The following is a 22,646-nucleotide window of genomic DNA, read 5'->3' as shown; positions in this document are numbered from 1 at the left end:
TTTGGGGACTCTTTTGGATTGATGCTTATCCTGACACCATGGAGAGCTCCTGACAGTCACTGTAGACCACTGGTCTTCAACTGGTGGGTTGGGCCTGATCCAATGTGGGTCACAACAGGAGCACTACCACCATGCAAATATATGGTAAAATATTAAGAAATAAGTTCCCAAATGCATGCTTGTGTTAAAAGTAGAGCCTAGATCTGAAAAGGTTAGATAGCTGCCATAGACAATATTGGCCAAAATGAACCAATGGTATAAGACAGCTTCCTTTGTTCCTATGAGTAAAAGAATGAAAACAAAAATATAAAAATTTGCCTCTTTTTCTAAGTATTAATGGTGGTTTTTATTTATTGTTGTAAATCACATAAATTTGTTTAATGTCTCAAAGAGACAGTTATACTGAGGTTTCAGTAATATACTGAATATACAGTGGTACCTCTAGTTACGAACTTAATTCATTCCGGAGGTCCGTTCTTAGCTTGAAACTGTTCTTAACTAGAGGTGTGCTTTTGCTAATGGGGCCTCTTGCTGCCGCTGTGCCACTGGCACACGATTTCCATATTCATCCTGGAGCAAAGTTCTCAACTCGAGGTAACTCTTCCAGGTTAGCGGAGTTAGCGGCAACACAGTCAGACGGACGGGGTACAAATAAATTATTATTATTATTATTATTATTATTATTATTATTATTATTATTATAATATAATCATTGAAAGGGTAGGTGATTAACCAACTAATCAGGGTTGGTTACCTGATTAGCTGACAGCCCTACTTAAAATGAAGTCACCTTTATTTCCAAATGAAATAGGCATTCCCATTTACGAGTTCCAGAAAAAATGCCATATTAGATTGTAGCAGCAAAAATCCTGCGACGCCCTGGAGACTGACAAGTTTATTGTGGTACAGGGCTTCGTATGCAACATCCATCTCATGCACCTGATGAGTCAGGCTGCCTTCAGTCTAATTGTATGCCTGCCCTCATTTCATGAAAGCCTTCACTCTGGTACACATCAAGAAAAATGTGCAGATTTTTCAGTGGCTCAAATCTGTAGATCCAAAGAGAGATCTCCTGGGCTCCTCTAAAAAGCTATCAGAAGAAGCAAGATGCAATAAAGTCAACGCATGCACAAGAAGCGGCTCCCACAGGTTCCTCTCCCCTCACTACAATCAGGCTTAAAAAAAACATCCCATTGTAGCCAAGGGTGTTGTGATGCTTGCCGAGTCGCAGGACAGCTGTACCTAGGCTCCCAAAAGCCTTGGGGGTCGAATGTTCTGGCTCCTGAACGATTGAAAACCGGAATTGAGTGTTCCGGTTTTTGAACATTCTTTCGGAAGCCGAACATCCGAAGGGGCTTCCGATTGGCTGCAGGAGCTTCCTGCAGCCAATCAGAAGCCGTGCGTTGGTTTCCGAATGTTTCGGAAGTCGAAATCTGTTTTAACTTTGCTATGTTTTGACATATGGATGTGAATTTTTCTTGATTTTCTTGATTTTTTTGGTGAACTGCTTTGAGGTTTCTTAAGACTCAAGCGGTGTATAAATTTTATGAAATAAATAAATAAATGTGCAGACTGATTTTCTAATCGTGACCAAACGCTTGACCTGACCTATAATTACCTTTTGATGCAAGTATTTCTGCAAGGACTATGCGCAAGCTCAGCGACCGGGCATCCTTTGAGGGCAGAAGACAATACACCAAAATTTGAGAACATGCTTGCAGGAATCTTGCTTCTTCATCAGAGTTCCTCAAACACGGATGCAGTAAAAATGGCCGTGGCTGCTCTTCCAGTCTAAAGAGGAGCAGCAGAAAGTTAATCATCCTCTAGTCATCACTGCTTGAAGATCCATAACAGAAGAAAGCCAGCTACCTATAAAAACCACTGCCTTTGTTGAATGTTACATGCAATGCTTTTTTTTTTAGTTACAGTATGACTTGGTTGTACATTTCCCCACAGCAAGCCCCTCCCTTCTTCCTTATTCGTTATAGAAAGAAAAGGAAAACAGCAATTTAAATCACTTGGGCTTTGCAATGTTAACCAAGTTATGAACATTTCTGAATTTCTTAAACACACACACACAAAACTGTAGTTTCACACCACTATGCCATGGTGAGGTTTAGTAGTTTGTGGGGACAAGGTTTATGGGGACAAACATGAGATCTCACATCCCTGTGTTTCCTCCTCTAACATGTCTGTGGAGGAATTTGAAAGGCTTCACTTCAGCTTTATGCAATCTATTGCTTTGAATAAACCAGATAATGAATTGGTTCAAACAATCATATGCAATTTTTTTTCAACAGCTCCAATGTCTATTTTACAGAATTTCCATACAAGGCATTTATCAAGAACATTGAATGATTTTCATTTTGGTCCATCTTGTTATTGAAAAGCCGTCAGCTTGCGAGGGAGGTTGCAATTGTCAGTTTGAGGCCTGCTTTGCAAATGCCGTAGAAAAAGGCCCAGACCAGGGCTTCATTTCCATTTCCAATCAGCCAGTAAAATACTTCCAGCATATGCTTGCATAAGAGGGCAAGTATGCAAACATGTACTGGATAAGTTTATCTTAGCAGGTGTTTGAAAATCCTTGACGCAGCTCTTGCAAAAAAATGCATGCAAGAAAGTATTCCATAAAGCGCTAGCATTTTCAGGCAGCAGGTAATAAGTAAAAGGAGACACCTACCAGGCACAAAGTACAGCATTCACAACAAAGACAGAACAAAATCAAACATCACCTAAAATAAAAATCATTTACAGTTCATGAAACACACCCGCCCAGTTGAGATGCAACACCAAACCATGGTTTAAATCCACTTTATTGGGAAAAGCAGACCTAAGTCCTGGGTTCACACACTTCCCCTCTGTCTCAGTCTTTGATGCGTGAAGGGAAGAATTTTCAAGTTTCTATTTGCAATTCAAAACAACCTGCAGTCCTTATTCAAAGGAAAGCTATAGTTTGTGCAAACCACAGTTAGATCAAACTGTAGGGTAAAAGACATTGAATTATACATTCAGTTTCCTTTCCCCTAAATAAGCCCTGATAGTTAAAGAAAGCTGTCGGTTCCTCTGAGCCCGCCCACCCACAGCTGTTTTCATAGCAAAAAGAAAGCGAGACCATGTAACTTCCCAATCACTGGGACAATAAGTAGGGTAGGAACTGAGCTCAGGAAAAGCACAGTGTAGGGGACACTTAGTCCAAACCCCTGACAAATTATTCAGAGCCAGCTAAGCATTCTCAATCAACCAAGGCTTTCAAGCCAGTCTCTGGAGGAACAATCCTGGACCAAGGAGAAGTAAGAAGCAGGCTACTTGTCTTCCCTCATCCTGCAAATTGCTCTGATTTTGCACTCCATTACACTCCATTGTCAAAAATATATTTCCTGAATGCACAAGGACAGCCTTGCAACCTTGGGCCACCATGGCTTGGAAAGAAGGATGGTGTGGCCATTTTGATACCTTTGTCCAGCTTTGCAAAGGAAATGGGTCTCTTACCATTGGCTGAGACAAGCATGCTGAGAGTGGCATTTTAAAAGGCATTATACACCAAAAATCTGTTTAGAAAGTAGGGTAATTGATCAAGGTGTGCAAGTGAGAGTCTTTTGCAAGGAAACCTGAGACCACATTCATATTAGCCTCCTATTAACTCTAATGGCAAGCAACTTAAAAAAAAAAATCCTGAAAGCATTCTGGTTCTTCATCATCTTGACAGTGTAAAGGGGCTCCCTAACAGGCAGGAGATAAATCTGAAAGATGTTTATGCAGCAGTAAATCTAAAAAGACATTTTTCACTGGACTGGACTGTATATCTACCAGGGCTTCCACACAAGTCTGCAGCAAACTGCTAAGTAATTCACAAGGGAGCAGAAGTGGCTGTACATCTCTTTATCTGCATTGCCTCAGCTTCTTAAGAGATTGGCAGAATTAAAGCAAGTTTGATCTGCTAGAACCCTTTTCAGGGGGGAAAGGTATAATTTAGGGCACTGGCAAGAGACTATCTAGCTACCAAGTTGGATATTTCAGCTTTTATTTCTTAATTGCTTTAATATTTCCGGCTGGCCTTGAGACTGCTATTTGCAAAGAAAAACCCTCTCATATTTCCCATGTCCACCAAATGCATTAAAATGACTACTGGAAAAGCTATTAACAAAAGAAGAGGAAAAAAACGGCAACGACAGTAGTTTTACCTATCCTTCAACCTAGTTTGCAAGGTATGTTTGTTCTCTGCATTTTCCTGCAGTAGTAGTAGTAGTAATAATAATTTATTATTTATATCCCGTCCATCTGGCTGGGTTTACCCAGCCACTCTGGGCGGCTTCCACAAGATATTAAAATACAGTACATTACCAGGCTATCAACAGTTAGTTAGCAACTGCAAGTGATCCATCCTGAGACTGTAAGCAAGAGCAAAGAGTATGCCCAAGTCACATAAGCTATAATGAATGTGCAACTGGAACAAACGCATGTCTTGATTCATTACCTGAGCCTGTCAGAAAGTTAAAACTAACTGCAATTCAACAAAGTGAGTGGCAAGTGTTAGGTTCTCACAGGTAAAACCGGGAACTATGGCAGGCAGAATCAGACTGGCAAGCCAGATGTTCCCCACCACTGCACTAAAAGTTTGCATGGATTTTAAAACACAGTGAAATCCTGTTAAGTCTCCATGTTTTAATTCCCAACTGGGCATTCATTTGTAAATATCTAAAAGAGCACATATGTAATATTACTGTGCTATACTGGTATCCCAGCAAGAAAGCTTATAGCAGCTGTCCCATTTTTAAACACAGAACATCCTTAAGAAGTAGGTTATGCAAAAGAAACATCTAGTGCCTACTTAGGTGTCCTTTTTATTTGTGCATGCTACAGTTTTAGTCCTGCTGATCCTTTTTACCTGGCTTTTAAGATCCTGCTGCCTTTTAATAACTGTATTTTTTATTATTCAGTTTAGTTTTATTTATATTTTAATTGGGTTTTTAAATTTGCATTTTCCTCTTATGTGAAGCACTCTGGGAATTCATACTGAAGGCTGGAATAAAAATAGGTCAAGGAGCTTTCTTTCTCTGCTAGAGAAAGCCACATAGCAACCTGGTTCTTAATCTATTGCATCAAGAGCATCTCCAAGATAAACAAACAAACTGGCCAGCAAGGTCATGCAGTGAGCTTCAATGCCACATGGAGATCTGCCACATCCCAAGGACTCACATATAACAACTACACAGCTATTAACTGGCCACATTCAATGTGCAACAGGTGGGTGGGGGAATACACAGCTGTGTTTCAAAGAATGTAGTTCAAGGGATTCCAAGCAGTCGCCTAGCTAGCCCATGGGTCCACCCACACAAATATACTTTAATTTGGGTTGTGTGTTTTGTAAAGATGCTGCTGCTGCTTCCCTGTTTGTTGTGGTTTCTGTTAATCACCTTTGCCAACTAGGTACTGCCAATGACAAGGCCAAAAAAAAAAAAAAAAAAAAAAAACGAACTACAAGAACAAAGAGGAAATTCCCTTTGCAAGAACATCAGCTTTCACAATATACTTCCCATGCCTATGTAGTGAACACACCCAAGTCAAAGGGATTCAGTTCCTAGTGCAAGAGAAGTGGACAACAAATATACAACTGCAATCCATGTCTGATAACACATCAGTAGCATTATTCTCTCTTTAAATACATACATACATACATACTCTAGCCAAGTTTTGCTTTCTGGCAACCTCCATAGCCCATCTTTAACTGAGATCAAAAAGGTATTAAATGACCCCACCCCAAATGCTGAATAATAATAATAATAATAATAACAACAATAATTTATTATGTATACCCCACCCATCTGGCCGGGTCTCCCCAGCCACTCTCGGTGGCTCCCAACAGAATAATTGGCAACGTTTATCATTTTTAATACAGGACAGAAAACATTTATGAATTGGGCCACAATTCTAACCTTGATGGGAACAATGCCTTGCCATGCACACAGCATAGAAGGTAACATATGCAACAAAACAATAGAAATTCATTATATATTTAGGTAGGAAAAGGAGGGTGCATATGCCTGCCAGAAAAGTAGGATCAGGCCTACAGTTCCGATTGCCTTTCTGCTACTGACCAGGGCCTGTTCAGCTCAGTAGACTAGACACAGGCCAACCACAATGTATGAGGGAGCAAGCGGCATATATATTCTATGAGAGGTTTGACTTGTATTGTGACATACATGCCAAAAAAGCTAGTTATCATTGCTGTTTATCGTTGTTTCTGTTGGTGTTGCCTCAAAGAAGGCTTCACTATTCTTCTTCATCATCACCATCATCATTTGTACCGTAGATTCTGGTGTATAAGACAACTTTTTAACCCCGGAAAGGAGGTTAAAAAGTCGGGGGTCGTCTTATACGCCGGGTACAGGCAGCAGGCTCCGCGCCGCGAGAGAGAGAGAGAGAGCTGCCCGGCATGGAGCCCAGCCCACTGCTGCTGCTGCTGGCTCCACCGGGAGAAAGCAGCCTGGCGCGGAGCCCGCCCCCCCCCCCACTGCTTCGGAAGCAGCAGCAGCCGGTGGCGGGCTCTGCTCCATGCCAGGTGGCTTTCTCCCGGCGCGGAGCTGCCCAGTGTATTAAGCGACTGGGCTTATAAGACAAACCCCCAAATTGCAGCTGCCAATTTGGGGGGGTGTCTTCTAATATGCCCAGTCGCCGAATACGCCGGAATCTACGGTATTTATAGCCCATCTTTTTCTATAAGCAGCTCAAAGTGGCTCCCTCTCCTCGTTTAACCCCAATAACCACCTTGTGAGGAAGGTTATGCGGAGAGGCAGTGACCGGCCCAAGGCCACCCAGTGAGCTGCACGGCCGAGTGGGGTTTGAACCCTGGTATCCCGGGTCCTGGTCCAGCACTTTAGCCACTACACCACACGGTTCAAACACAAGCAAAAGAGGAAGGGGAGAATAGCTAAACTAAAATGGAATAAGGGTGTTGTGGGGAATGTGTTTTTACCTGGAACTGGCTGCTTTAAGGTCACAAAAGTGGGTTAACAAAGCTTTCACTACATCGCTGCAGACGACTTTAACTACATCAATGTGACTGAGCCTCTGTCGCAGCTGCTTGGCAACTTCCCAGAAGTCTTCGGATAGCAGGTGGTACAGCTGTCCCTCGTCTCTGCTGAGGTGACCATACCAAGATAAAATGTAATCTCTGTAGCTGTAGTCAAACACTGAAACCAAAGCAACACCAAAGATGAAGCAGAATTCAGTCAGGAGCCATGGGAAAGTGGGTGGGGGGGAGTACTGTTATGAACAATTGGTGCTTGGAAACATTGGCTGCTTGCACCTTCAGCGTATAGCATTCTCCCACCTTTCAAAAAATATGAAAAGGATGATATAAGAAAAAACGGGCTTGAAAAAGCTTGCTGGAGGTTCACAGAGTAAGACTGCAACTGCCATTTGTCAGTCACCTTACTAGAAATCCTAAATAGCTGCCTATAACTGTAAGTAAAAATAAAATACGGTAATTTCCCACAGATTAATTTAATTAAGTACAACTGATAAAACACACTGTGTCACATGAAAACTAATCTTTATTTTATTAAACTATTAACTACCTAGCTCTATCATACCTTTTTGGTTCGTCATGCCTAACTGCTTTATAGTCACATGTAAGTAGACACATCTTACTGAGTTACAGTAAAAAGCTTCATGCTGTTCACTAAGACCTCCCACTTTTTTACATCTGTTACTTCCACTTTCACAGGAATGACAGTTTGCAGATTTAGATGCAGCAGCAAATTAACAGACTTTGCCAGAGCAGTTACCTGATTAAGAAGAGCATGTGAGGAGGGGACAAGAGGCCACACAGGTGCAACACTTGTTCATGTAACAAACCTTACATAACATTAGAGGTGACTGAACCCACTATCAACTGTAGATGGGCATGCAATACAAAGTGTTGGCTGGTTTTGGTTCCAATGTAAATCCATGCGCTTCTACCCACAGCTCCTTAGCACCGAGCCTCCTATCTCTGGTCACTGTAGATCTCAACCCAATGCATAGCAACCACACCAATTGCCAACATTGCATGGCTGACTCTTCCTGCCTCCACAATTAGAATGCTCATGGTTAAGCCCCATGCAAGGCTACTCCCTAGCACTGCAACACAGCCTTTGCAATTCAGCATTCATTTACAGACAGAAGCTCTCTAAGAGACAACAGAAAATACTATCCTTTATCTGCTGGCAACTCAACCTAAGCCATGTCTTCACTCTTTTTAATTAAATTATTTGGATACTGCCTTTAGAATATCATTCCAAGGCTGCACAATACATTTTATAAAACAGAGACACGCTTGGGATATATCAGCATTGTATATTCTTTTGATGACAGGTTCCTGAGTTTTAAAAGCCAGCTATTACAGACTTTGCTTGATTGAATCACATCTCTTACCCGCAGTGTTTGTCCTAACTGCCTGCCTACTCCAAGAAGAAACTAATGCAAGAGAAGTGGATCCTTGATCATTTTCAAGGCTAGCAGCACGGTTCTCCAATACTGAATAGGTGATAATTTTAAAAAGGGAAAAAAGGAGGGGGGAAATAGACCATCTTGGCTGTGAGTCCTAGAAGCCCTGCTCCTTGTCTTGCAGGACTTTTCCGCCTGGCCTGGGAGGACAGGGCTCACTTCAACTACAAAAACTGAGGCTGCTGGACAGACTCTTTGTTTGAGGTTTTTTGTTGATGTTGATTTTTTTGTATATTTATTTTAGAACTTCTTACAATTTATTTATCGGAAATTTATTGGAAATTGTTCATTTTGGTTGTGTATTTTTTAATGTTTTCTTTATTGTTTATGACTACTTTTGTTATGTTGCAGTTCTGTATTTTTTCACATTGTAAGGCACCTTGAGCAAGATTTGAACTGTGGAAAGGTATGTATGTATGTAATCAGTGCTATTTTTCTAGCAAAAGAGGTGTCGGAGCTCACCATGAACTTCTCCCTTGTTCTCTTAGAATAGCAATAGCATCCACCTGAGACATGCAGGAGCTGAACTCCAGTGAGCTTTGGCTAGAAAAAAGCCCTGCATGTAATATAAACCTCCAAATGTAGAAAGGAAGGAGCCAGGTGTGCTCACTATGAAGACTACTGTTCTTGTTTATTCGAGTAGTCATATTCTGCCTTGTCCAATGAAGCTTCAATTTGTTAGCCAGCGTCCAGTCTGTTGTGTGTTTCCAACTGCAGTCCCCCGTGCCACCTCCAACTCTATTCCAGAGGATCCCCTGATCCTTCACAGCTGAAAGGGAGAGCTGAGACCCAAGAGCACTCCATTCTGTTAGGGGAACCCCATTAATGGATCCAACCAACCATACATCTCCTTTAAACAATGACAGCACAGTTACTGCCATTCAGATTCCATGCTAGTAGTTGCGCAACCTGAATGTATCCCAAAGTACTGTGGGTGGGTGTGAGGGAGGTTCTCAAATTTTTATTTTACAAAATCCCATGGTGTGAAATATTTTTTCATCAAATAACTGATTATCTTTGAGTCCTACCTTCTTTCAGAGCTTTATCCATGTTATGAGAAATCATCAGTCTCCTTGACTGGACAGATTCATGTGCGTTTCCAGATAAAAGAGTCTGAAAGAAAGCAAACATGCACACACCTAAGACATGGATGAATGCAGTATTTAAATAATGACATTTGATTGTTAAATCCAGCAAAGCATACACTACGTTCGAAACATCTAGCCCAGCCTTACGAACTAACAGTCGTTTAAAAAGTAATTTTCTTTCCAAATCTGGGGTTTGCCAAAACTCCAAGCCAGTCTCCTGACTCCAAAAGTTGCTCAGTTTCTTAAATGACCAATCTGAAGCGAGAAAATTAAGTTATCATTTGCAAATAAGGACATGTAAACTAATAAGGGAAGAGAACCATTCATCTCCTAGAAATGTCAACCCACAGCAGATTTGACGGCCACAGTATGCAAGATAAGAATACAACCATATAAATGAAGTCACAAGGAGTCAACATTCAACATTTGCTGCCAACACGAAAGAGGGACAAACATGATCGGAATCAACACCTCACCTAGGAGGACTTCTTATACAGCTGAATGTGTCCAATAAATGTGCAACTCCACAGATAAAACCATCTCCCTCAAAGCTTCTCCATCTCCAGTGACTATAAAACCAACACTATGCAAAAAGGGTGATTTAGTTGTTCACCCAAGTTAGCAGCAGTATTGTCTTTGAAGTGGAAGATGACCAGCAACACCTTTAATCACAACAACCCTCAGAATAGGTATTTACAGCTTCGTTTAGATGGTGTGAGGCAAGCCACCATGTCATAAATCACATTACATACACATACAAAAATGCAACATATATAGTATAAAAAAATTCATCGGTCAAAATATTACAGATACTAAAAGCACCACTCCCATCCTACCTTGTTTCCTGAAAAACTACCAGATGTGATGTAATGTGCGAAATCTGTGATCAGGAGCTCCCTTTTTGTTTTGTTCTAAAAGTAGCAGCTTGGGGAAAGACTCAAATTTGGCTGGGACCACTGTAGTAGGGAAGGGGGGGTGAGTGTCATATATGGTAGCAGGTGTAGGGCAGGGCTTGGCTAAAATGCCCTGGTGAGCCAAATGGGGAGTCTTGGCAGGTCAAATTTGGCCCATGGGCTGGAGGTTTCCCACCCCTGTGCAACATGGAATGAAAGTGCTCTACATGGAAAGTACGGCCTCTCATTTCATGGGCATGCTGTACGCTGCTAACTGTATACTCAGCGTACTTTCTTCTTATGTACACTTCTGAATCACACTCAAGGGTTATGAACATATGAAACCACTTTATACTCTCATGCCATTGGCCCATCTACCCCCATACTGTCTAGTCCAACTGGAAGCTCTCCAAAGGCTCTTAAAACCAAAACATTAAACGCCACAATATTAAAAAAGCAATTATGAAAAGCAGCAGAAATAAGCACACACAGCATAGCCTACAAGAGAGGTTTTACTAAGAGCATTTGCTTGGCTTTGAAATGCCAAGCAAAGCACCATTCCACATTTGGGCTGGACCATCAAGTAGGGAAGGTCCTTTCTCATGCAGCCACCTGCCATGCCACAAATGTAAAGGGCACTCCAAGAAGGGCCTCATATGCTACAGTGCTAACCCTACTTTCCTAAGTCCCATTGAATACAATAGGACTTACTTCCAGGACGACATGGTTGATCTGTACTGTTATTGTATGGCAGGTACGTGTGGAAATGAACAGTTCTACTGGTTTCAAAAAAGGTCTAAACTAGGTCAACAAAGGAGCTATGGCCCTCTCCGCAAAGCGTTCTCAGATATTCAGTTCAAGCAACCAAACACAGTTCTGTGCATATTTATCTCTCCCTCTTGGTTATTTTCAGTCAATGAAAAGAAACAGAAAAACCAGCACCACCAACAAGCCCATCAACTATTTCTAGGAAATTATGAGGAAGAACAAAACCAGGCATAGCGCCAAGAACATAAAAATAATGGACTGTCCACAAAAAAAAAATCTTATTTCATTCTAGGGCCCAAATGAAAAACTCAGGTTGTGAAGGAGCAATACTAGATGAGTCACACATGCTTAATGTTAAATATTGAGACAATTAATATTCCTCAGTGGATCCTGCCCTCGCACTCTGGGTGTCAATTAATGCCAGATTTAAGTTTTATAATGAAGAGTTGCTGCTTCTAATAACATTTTGGTATTAGTTCTCAGGGCTGCTTTGGATAATGATCCTCTTGCCCAAATAAGCGGACATATGAACAAAGCTTTTGCCTGTGCCCACAGCCCTTCTGTTGTAGAAGCAATCAACCCAATAAGACTCTAAATAACTAGCATTTCCCATTTTGTACAAACTGGAAATCTACGGGTTACTAGTTTTCAAAGAAGCCAGGATATAAAGCCAACTTCAACTATGGAAAAAGGCTTCTATGTTGATTACTAATGCTACAAAGGAAGGACTGAAGGGGGCATATATGGTGGGCAAAGGTTTGTTCCTATCCAGGGCTTTTTTTCCAGCCAGAGCTCACAGGAGCTCAGCTCCAGCACCTCTCAGGTGGGTGCCATTGCCATTCTTAAGAGAGAAACAGAGAAGTTTACAGTGAGTTCTGGCACCTCTTTTTCTAGAAAAACAGCACTGCTCCTATCTCAGCTTATTAAACTGAAATATATGGCCTATTCTCAGATTCACATACACAGGAAGGCCACTTTTGTGTTGCTTTAAGTACACATGTCTTAACTGCTTCCTAATCATTATTATAAAATGTATTATAATGATTATTAATTAAATTTGCATACCACCCTTCCCCCAAAGGCAGTCCCGTTGCTCTGTCCCAGCTCCTGCCAACCTAGCAGTTCGAAAGCATGCCAGTGCAAGTAGATACATAGGTACCACTGTGGTGGGAAGGTAAACAATGTTTCTGTGCGCTCTGGTTTCTGTCATGATGTCCCGTTGTGCCGGAAGCGGTACAGTAATGCTGGCCGCATGACCAAGAAAGTTGTCTGTGGACAAACGCCGGCTCCCTCAGCCTGAAAGTGAGATGAGCACTACACCCCATAGTCGCCTTTGACTGGACATAACCGTCCAGGGGTCCTTTACCTTTTTCTTTTACCTCACAACATAAACATAAAATGTAGAGTACACATATCTTTTATTTGGACTGGGATCTAAAAAGCTAATGTAGGGATATTTTATGCTACTTTAGGGATACTCAAGAGATTTCTGTTGTTTTTAACTCCCTCAGACCACCCTCTTTCAAATGCTGTATCACAAACTGTTCTAGAAAGTCCCCTCATTCAAAAGTGATTTATTATGATCACAGGGAGTAGGGTGTTCGGATCAAATGAGCCCACAGCATCTGGGAAATTAGTTACACAGTTATCTGAATCTCAGGCCTGAATGACAAGTAAGCTAATATTGGGTAACTTCCCCCTGAATCAAATAGCTGAGAAGCCAGGGTGTGGGTGGGTGTTACTTATTAGAATGAATGAACTTCTCCGAATCCTTAAATAACTTTTTTTTTAAGAATCATGTCAAGAAATACCTCACTAGAAAGAGTACAGGCTTGCTGGGAAAGGATTTAAGCAATACAAAACAAATCTTATCGCATGCAAGTGCTTCTCACTGACCTACAAGAGTGCTCTATTTAAAATGTGTTTACAGCAACAGAACTCACACCAATGTTGAAAAATTAGGAACAAAAGGGGGGCGTGGGAAATCTCAAGCCTGAAGGTCAAATGCTTCCCAGCTCTCAGGGCTCTCTTGAGGCCATAACTTTTCTCGGGCTCTGTTGTCTATCCCAGTGTTTCCCAACCGGTGTTCCGCGGCACACAAGTGTGCCGTGAGATGTTGCCTGGTGTGCCGCGAGATGTTGCCTGGAGGGAGGCGGGCGAGGGCGTTTGCTTCCCGGAGCACTTGTGGGAAGCCGCCCCTTCCCTGAGCGACGCGCCGCCTCGCGACTCCGGAGTCAGTCCCGAGGGCTCTCGGAGGGACTCGCGAGCGACGGCGCGGCGGCTCCGGGGCGCGCTCAGCCGGGCCGCAGCGCGCCCCCAATGCAGCTGCCCGGCGTGGAGCGCGACGCGGAGCCGGCCGGGCTTGGAGGCGCCCAGGTAGGGCCGAGCTGGGCGGGGGCGGGGAGGTCTCGGTCTGCTGCGGGCGCAGGAGGGCGAGCGGGAGAGGGGGAGCCATCGGGTCTCCTGGAAGGAAGCGAGGCGGCGGCTGAGGGGGATGCAGCCCCGTCCCCAGCAACAGGCGCTCCTCGAAGTGAGGCCACAAGTCAGGGCTCGGACAGGGCCTGGAAGCAGCGGCTCCGGCTCTTGGGAGCGGAGAAGGGGACTTCGAAAGCGGCCTGGAGGAGAAAAGCCCTGATGCAGCGAGAGCGGGGAGCGTGCTGCCTTGTCCAGGCCTCCTCGCTTTGTGCCGTCCGCTGCCGGGAGCAGGACACGGGGGCTCCTCGTTCGCATGCTTTCCCGGGTGATCGGTGAGGGTTAGGGTTAGGGTTAGGGTCCCTCAGTCCCTCGCTTTGCTGCCTCCCCCCCACCCCCAAAGCTTGGAGGTTCCCCGGCAAGGGGGAGGGAAAAAAATTGAAAACTTTCACTTTCGTGCGTCCCTCCCGGCGTGACGCTGCGCGCTGACGTCACGGGGCTGTAATGGTGGTGTGCCGCGAGATTTTTTTCATCAAACAAGTGTGCCTTTGCCCAAAAAAGGTTGGGAAACACTGGTCTATCCTTAAGTGCTTTTGCCTGGCTGAAATGTATAACAAAACTGTGGCAATGCCTCTTGTCTGTCTGAATAGAAAGATGTGTTTATGTGGCTGCATCCACCACATGCAATATTGCTCATGAAGAAATGTGTTCCTTTGGCTGAATAATGTTCATCCCCAACAAACTAGAGTGAAGTTCTGAGTTCTGACTACAAATACTTCCATTACATTTTATGGATAATATTTATCTACTTGGATTATTTATATCCCACCCAGAACGAGATTCTCTAGGCTGCCCATGGTAGCAATAAATAAATAAAAGTTACAATACAATTAACCATAAAAACAAAATATAGTACCCTGCAGATAATAATTTCCGGTCTACAAAACACCAACAATTTGAAATGTTATTAAAATGTCTACAAATCAATCATTACACATGCATGCCTGCACACACACACACACAGCAGATTAATTACCCCTTCATACTTTACCCATTTGTGTTGTCAATTGTTAAAGAGTAGCATACAGGCGGATTTTCCCATTGTCACTATATTTTTACAATCTGAAACTGAAGTTCCAAAGAATGTCTGCCCCGACCTGGCCAGAGTGATCCATGCGACGGTCATCTCCAGGCTTGACTACTGTAATTCGCTCTACGCGGGGCTGCCCTTGAAGCTGTCCCAGAAACTTCAGCGGGTACAGAATGCTGCAGCGAGGCTCCTCACGGGGTCTCTGCCATGGGAGCATATTCACCCAGTGCTTTTCAAGCTGCACTGGCTCCCGGTGGAGTACAGGGTCAGATTTAAGGTGCTGCTTTTGACCTTTAAAGCTCTTCACGGCCTAGGACCCTCGTACCTACGGGACCGCCTCTCCTGGTATGCCCCACGGAGAGCCTCAAGGTCCATAAATAACAACACCCTAGTGGTCCCAGGCCCTAAGGAAGTTAGACTGGCTTCAACCAGAGCCAGGGCCTTTTCAACTCTGGCTCCGGCCTGGTGGAACGCTCTGTCTCATGAGACCAGGGCCCTGCAGGATCTGATTTCTTTCCGCAGGGCCTGTAAGACAGAGTTGTTCTGCCTGGCCTTTGGCTTGGAGCCAATTTGATTCCCTCCCTCCCTCTCTTTCTTTTTTCTTTTCCTTCTCCTCCTGCGATGAGGCTACATTTTAATATTTTAATGTTCCGTTATTTTAATGTTGTATTTTATTTTTTGTTTTTAAGTTGTAATCATTCATCTTGTTTTTATTATTGCTTGTAAGCTGCTCTGAGCCCGGCCTTGGCTGGGGAGGGCGGGGTATAAATAAAAAAATATTATTATTATTATTTCCCAGTCAGGAAACCAACCTTGCGCATTTTGCTACTTACAAGATTGGCCTTTAACAAAATATCTGAAAATAAATGGGATATCGTTAAGGCCTCCCATAAAACTGCACCGTAAATGTGTTGTTGTTGTTTAAAAAACCCACCAACGAAAGCATACCTGCCTGTGTCAGATAAAGATGGACAGACAGAAAGGTAAAGGAAAGGGGGAAGGATGCTTGAAAAGACTAGTAAAAAGGTAAAGGGACCTCTGACCATTAGGTCCAGTCGTGACCGACTCTGGGGTTGCGGCGCTCATCTCGCTTTATTGGCCGAGGGAGCCGGCGTACAGCCTCTGGGTCATGTGGCCAGCATGACTAAGCCGCTTCTGGAGAACCAGAGCAGTGCATGGAAACGCCGTTTACCTTCCTGCCGGAGCGGTACCTATTTATCTACAGTACTTGCACTTTGGCGTGCTTTCAAACCGCTAGGTTGGCAGGAGCAGGGACCAAGCAACGGGAGCTCACCCCGTCGCAGGGATTCGAACTGCCGACCTTCTGATCAGCAAGTCCTAGGCTCTGTGGTTTAACCCACAGCACCACCCGCGGCGTCCCCAGAAAAGACTAGAGGTGCATATAAAAGACTAGAGGTGCTTATAAAAGAGTGCAACCATAAAGGAGAAAAGAAGCATTTATAAGGGAAGCTCAAAAAATGACAGCTAGCAGAGGCACATAAAAAGTGAAAGGGCTGTGAAGGATTTAATTCTACTGCCTACAAATGCAAGAAAATTTGCAATTGCAAGGTTACATTTCCGCAAGTAATCAAGAGGCTGCTCTCATCTAAGAATGTTATCTAGAGACAGAATCCAAGCAACAAGGACAAGGAGTACCCACTCTTCAAAACTGGAAGGCAAAAGATAGCTGTTATCAATAAACTACACATTAGGTCACACTTCAGAATGAAACCGATTCTAGTGCTAAAGGCCAATTAGCAGTCTAAGTATACAAACCACTAACGATCCAAAAGTTTATTCTATTCTATGACTATTACTTCACAAAGCCAAACAATAGTATATCCAATTAGCTCTTGCAAAAAGACAAGCAGATTAAAAAGTATTTTATGGGTTAGTAACTTCACCAGACATTTTTTTTTGCAATACCCTTCCTACATAGCTAGGACTTGGACTGGAGTAATTTCATGGGGATTTTTTAAGTGTACTTCCAGTTAAGCTACATTAGCAGATAAAGAACTAGCAGTTTTGTCTGTAATGATCCAGGGAGTAACAGCAGCTACCTGTGGATCAGCCCTCACATCCCATGCGGCATGCTTTTGGTGGCACCTTCTCTATTTTTACAAGGGTAAAACAAACAGCCTGCCATTTATTCCACCTTTGCTAAACAAGCAAATATCTTAAAGCCAAATAAAATAGTCTTGATCTTGGTGGTTTGCGAGTGACGAGCCAAATCAATTCAAGTCTTGCAGCACAACAAAATCCATTGAGTTTGGAGGCCGACACCATTAGTGGATGGTTTAATAAATTGCCCAGATTAACGATAAGACAGCTCTCATTCAAAGAAGTTCCCAATTAAAACTGCAGGCTAAGGCAGGTTCTACTGCAGAATTTTTCCAATTACACACACACACACACACACACACAGAGAGAGAGAGAGAGAGAGAGAATAGATATACACATGGAAATCCCATTAATGGGGGAGATAAATCCAACTATATGCCTAGTTCCAAGGCAGATGATATAATCAGTAGGTTTCAAATCAGTGTGCATTACTACTATGCTTATCATGTCCAGAATTTTGCTGTGATTATAGTAGCTGGCTTGTGGTGGCCAACAAATCAGTTGACCAAAATCATAGACACATAAAATTCAAGGCATTGCCTGTCCAATTACAGAATAAGGAAAAAATGTTACAAGTTTAGCTTCTATTTATATGTGAGGCTGAATAAACAGCTCTCAATCAAACATTCATCTACTGTGCTTCACACTGATTATTCCCCTCTGGATATAATTTGTAAGAGTATACTATGATGTGCAACAAACACATCTGTCTATTCTGGTCCTGGGATACTACATGCAATCACAAGGTGGGGTACATGCAATCACAAGGTGGGGTACTACATGCAATCACAAGGTGGGGTACATTGTCGTGTATGAAGCAGGCTTAAACTCCTGTGTGATCAACATTATGAATTGTTTTCAGTAGATCTGACACTCTACAATCAAAATTAGCTGTGGCAATTCAAACACTGTTTCCCACTTATCCTCACAGCAAATAAGGAATGACAGTTCTTCAGTACCGTATTTACTTGGATGTAATGCACACCTTTTTTGGCCAAATTATGTCGCGAAACTTAGGGGTGCCTATTAGATTTGATGGCACATATACATTCGCCGGCAAATACTTTTCTGTTTTCAAGGTTTTGAAAATTGAGGTGTGCATTAGATTTGATGACGCATTAGATTTGTGTACATACAACTCTGTGTGGGCTGCACCACTTCAGCCGGCATGGATGTCTCAATGTAGAAAACTAGATATTCCGGAGCTGGTGAACATCTAACTTTCTACATTTAGGGAGCACAGGTGTGTGCGTGTTTTGGTATAGAGAAGAAATCCACTCTGCAAGCTCCCCTCTGTAGTGGTAAACAAAAGCTTACCAAAAGTAAGAATGAAGTGCAGATCCTTCAATGTCATCAAAATCATGTACAATATGGTGCCTTCATCCTCATCTGCTGCTTCTCATAATTGGGCCTCCCTTTAATGGCACCCCCCAAAAACCACTGCCATATAAGTGGGCTGTGTCACCCTGCCTGTTCAGCCAGCTATAATATAAAAGCCAAATGGACAAAAGAACACCTCAAATTAAACAACTTAATAGGGAAATATGTTTTTCTGCTTTTTATTCATAAGCACGTAGTATAGGAACACACATTTGAAATTGGCCAGCTTCGCCCACTGAACCAGTTCTATTTATTTACTGTATTTCTGCATTGTTCCAAAGGGTTATCTGAGTGACATGTGGTTTAAATGAATAAAAACAGTGAGAAAGCAGTAACCCAAACGAAATACAACCATTGCAGGGCAGCATTAAAACCTATCAACAGCACAGAACACACTTTCTAGTGTTGCTTGTTGTTAATCCTACTTTGAACAAGTTTACCAGTATTAAGCTTCCAGGCCTGAAATAATCCTCTGCTACTTCGGGCACTGCAGCCAAAATAACTGGAGCAGCTGCACTGTCACTGCACAGGTGAATAATAGGAGACAGTCATCTTTCAGCAGGGAAGCGGGAGATGAAATTAGGTTTCAGGCCGCTAAGCAGGCACACGGGCAGTCCAGGTACACAGATCCCCCCCTTATTCCTATTTTGGTATGAGATATTTAGGTTGGGGGGGGGAATCAAGCCTAGACCACCTTACACTTACTTGCTAAATAATAAAAAAGACGCCTGGACTCCAGTCTACCTGAACATACTATCCAGGGAGGCCTACAGTTGGACCCCAGATGTCTGGGGAAGGCTGAAGATCTCTGCGATTCCCAAGTCGGGACGAAAATGGACTCTGTATGGGCTCAGAGGCACTGTCCACCCCACGGAGCTGAGAACCCAAGGAGAGAGCACAGTACACGGGCAACTCTGGTGTGAACTCCAGCCCTGCCTTGGAAGGCAAGGCATGCACTCTGAAAAGAGTCTGGAAAACTTAATTCGGCGCAAGGCAAGGGGTCCATGGCAGGGGCACTTGCTTACCACGGCAGCTTGCAGTAAGGGAGCGGCGTTTTCCCTGCCCGGGTAGCGGCAGTTCCAGGCAGCGCGGAAATCCGGCGCGGGTCTGAGGCGGCCGCGGCTCCGGCTGACGAGAGCCAGCAAGGTGCCGACTACGAAGGCGCTGGCGGCGCAGGCCAGGTAAAGCGCCAGCTGGAGCAGCAGGAAGGCCAGGCTGGGCTGCCCGCCAGCGTCGGCCGCCTCCTCGCCGTCGTCGCCCTCCTTCCGCCGGCCCAGGTAGAAGAGGGACACCGCCAGCAACAGCACCCCCAGTCCGGCGGCCAGCATGGAGCAGGGCAAGCCGCGACCAGTCGCCGCCGCCGCCTCGTCGTCCTCTTCGGCGGCGGCGGCCGCGGCCGGGACGCTGCCGCTCCCGCACGACTGGCCGGGACTTTGAGCTGCAGGGGAGCCGGCGGCAGCCGAATCGAGCTGCCCGCTGCTGCTGCTGCTGCTGCTGCTGCTGCTGCTGGAGGGCACGTTAGCGGCGTCGGCATCGGGGAACATGCTGCTCCAGGCGTCTCCGGGAACCAGCGCATCTCCCGCCGCGGGGGCCCCCTCGCAAGGTCGCGTCCCCCCCGTCAACAAGACTCAAAGCCCCGCATGGGCGCAGGCGGCCGGCCGGGCTCATGCCCGGGATCCCCGAAGGGACGCGCAGCTACAGCGACGCAGCCTGACCGCCTAACTGCGAACAAAAGGAGCTGCTGCTGCCGCCGCCGCCGCTGCGAGCGGCTCTCTAGTTCATCGCATCTCGCGCAGGAGCCGGCGGAGGCCCCGCTGAGCCTGTTTGCGCGCCGCGGCAGCGAGAGGAGGAGGCGGATGAGGAGGAGGAGGGAGCGCCTGAATGACAGCAACTGCTGGAAACCGAGCCATGTGTGCTCCAGCGGGCAAGGCGGGGTCAGCCGCGTAAAGGCAGCAGCTCCCGGCCAGCTCTTGCCTTCCTCCCCTTGGCTGGTTGCGGTGTCAATCTTAGCGCTGAGATTCGCGCAGCGGCTCCGTCCTGTGGGTTTTCGCTTCTCAGGAAAAGAAAAAGAAGTGCTCCCTCCAGCGGAAGTCTGCAAATCCTCCTGCGTTTTGCAATGCCTGGTTGTGATTTGAGAAGCATGCAAAATGCGCGTGTTTCCAGTTGCATCCTGCAACCCAGCTACAAGATAGGGAGTGATAGCAGGGCGCTTTCAGCACCAAGAGTTATGCAGCCCAACCCTATGCATGGCCGTAAGTTCATAGGGTTGAATTATTGGAAGGGTCACCGAGGGTCATCTAGTCCAACCCGCTGCGCTGCAGGAATCTCAGCTAAAGCATCCATGGCAGATGGTCATCCAACCTCTGCTTTAATATCTCCAGTGAAGGAGAGTTCACCACCTCTCCTAGGAGTCAGTTCCACTGTTAAACAGTTCTTATCAGTGGCGTAGCGTGGGTTGTCAGCACCCGGGGCAAGGCAAGTAATTTGCGCCCCCTAACCCATGGATTTGCACCCCCTAACCCTAACCCCCAGATGTTGCACCCGGTGCGGCCGGGCCCCCCTGCACCCCCCACGCTACGCCACTGGTTCTTATTGTAACACCCCCACCCCCAAAAGGGTCTCTGGCACTGCCTCCTGCAGTAAAGCCAATTGAGGAGACGATGGGTGGAAAAGGTATTCAGTTTATTGAGAGATGCATCAATCTAGACACAGGGTGAATAAGATCACAAAGGCTGTGCACCTCACGTTGGGGGAAGCAGATGTATATTGCAAAAATGCCTGAGCTCACGCCGGATGCCTATAAGCTTCCTAATTGGCTAAAGTTCTGCATAGACAAGAGCATGCTAAGCTCTGATCTTCTCGCCACTTGTGGGGGCTCATGTTTGTTCCGTGCTTCCAAACCCTAAAGGTCACATTTACTGTAATTTGCTAAACTGGTAGATTCTTATCTCTATTACCATTTATTGTTTAGTCGTGTCCAACTCTTCGTGACCCCATGGACCAGAGCACACCAGGCCCTCCTGTCTTCCACTGCCTCCTGCAGTTTGGTCAAACTCATGCTGGTAGCTTCGAGAACACTGTCCAACCATCTCGTTCTCTGTCGTCCCCTTCTCCTTGTGCCCTCCATCTTTCCCAACATCAGGGTCTTTTCCAGCAGTCCTCAAATTCATGCAAGTATAGCGAGGCTTCTGCTATAGGGGGGGGGGGAGTTACAAAAAAGCAAAAGAAAACTTCATGTTAGAAACGTCCTGGTGCTAATGATTGTCCACTCAAGTCCACCTAGCCCTGTATCCCTTGTGGGTTGGCTATCATTACCATCGGAAAGTTCTTCCTGATCTTTAGCTGGAATCTCATTTCTTGCAAGTTGAATTCATAGTTTTGGGTCTTCTGTTGACGTAATCTAGAATAGCATTAACTCCCCCCCTTTTTTTTGGCTGCTGCATCACATTGTTGTCCCATGTTAAGCTTGTGGTCTAAGAAGCACACTTACTACTGGAAGGCCAGAGTATCCCCCATCTTAGATTTGTGCAGCTGCTTATTCCTAAGTGTGGAACCTTACATTTGATAATTATTGCTAATTATTTTATATAATCAGTGAATATAATAAAAATATTATATTAATAAAAGTGAATATAATGTGGGCCTTATTCTCAAGTAAATATGCCTAGATCCTGCTTCAGGCTGTAACCCTAAAGGCTGTTAAATTAAATGAGACTTGCACCATGATCCTATGCATTTCCTCAGAAATTAAAACAATGGGATTGAGTGATAAGCGTGTATTGAACAGTAGCCTTACAACACAGGCGTTTGCACGTTTAATCGGAAGATCTCACTTCTTAATGAGACTTAACCCCAAATCAGTGACCATATTAAGCCTACTCCTTAACGCTTTTGGGAATGCAACTTAAACAGTCAGCCATAAGTCACTTGAAAAGCAAGTTTAAGGCAACGGTTGTGTAGATGCCATGAGGAATTTGAGAACCAAGAGATCGCATTATTTACACTGATTGTAGCAGATCTTATTTACAAAACCCTTTGAGCAGCCTCGTGAAGGAGCCATCGAAGGAGGAGGAAGCTCTTAACGTTTAAGGGGCTCTCTTGACGCTGGGTGATGGCGACAGAAAAAGGCAAAAAGATCCGAGATCCCCGTCTAATCTGCGGGGATTACATGCTCTATTTGCGGTATTGCCAGTCGCTACCATTTACGAGACGAAGATTTGACCTTAGCTAGAGAGTAAGCGGCTACGGCCGCCTAGCTAGCCTGCCGGCGCATCCAAGATTAGCCCAGGAGCCTGCTGGCAGCCTGAGGGCACACCTTGGCAAGCGCCTCTAAAGCGGCGGCCCCCGAGGCAAAGGGAGCGAGCGAGCTCAAGTCTTCCACCTGCTGCATTGGAAAGGGAACTATTA

At 44.8% G+C, this 22,646-nt stretch overlaps 1 protein-coding gene across 1 annotated transcript in view; it reads right to left on the bottom strand.

The window, feature by feature from the left end:
• SNX25 (sorting nexin 25) overlaps nt 1–20,191 on the bottom strand; it is a 55,388-nt gene extending 35,197 nt beyond the window's left edge. Inside the window, exons 1-4 of the mRNA XM_082237881.1 lie at nt 19,265–20,191; nt 9,516–9,600; nt 6,974–7,190; nt 1,619–1,791 (exon numbers count right to left, since the gene is read on the bottom strand). Of these exons, the coding sequence (XP_082094007.1) occupies nt 1,619–1,791; nt 6,974–7,190; nt 9,516–9,600; nt 19,265–19,783 (994 nt within the window). The 5' untranslated portion in view covers nt 19,784–20,191. The remainder of the gene's footprint in view (nt 1–1,618; nt 1,792–6,973; nt 7,191–9,515; nt 9,601–19,264) is intronic.
• Between the last annotated feature and the right edge of the window lie 2,455 nt (nt 20,192–22,646).

The sequence above is a fragment of the Podarcis vaucheri genome (genome assembly GCF_965113315.1).
Source record: "Podarcis vaucheri genome assembly, chromosome: 9".
In the NCBI taxonomy this organism is placed as follows: Eukaryota; Metazoa; Chordata; class Lepidosauria; order Squamata; family Lacertidae; genus Podarcis; species Podarcis vaucheri.
The sequence above is the reverse complement of the archived record's forward strand: the minus strand, read 5'-3'. Positions and strand labels throughout refer to the sequence as shown.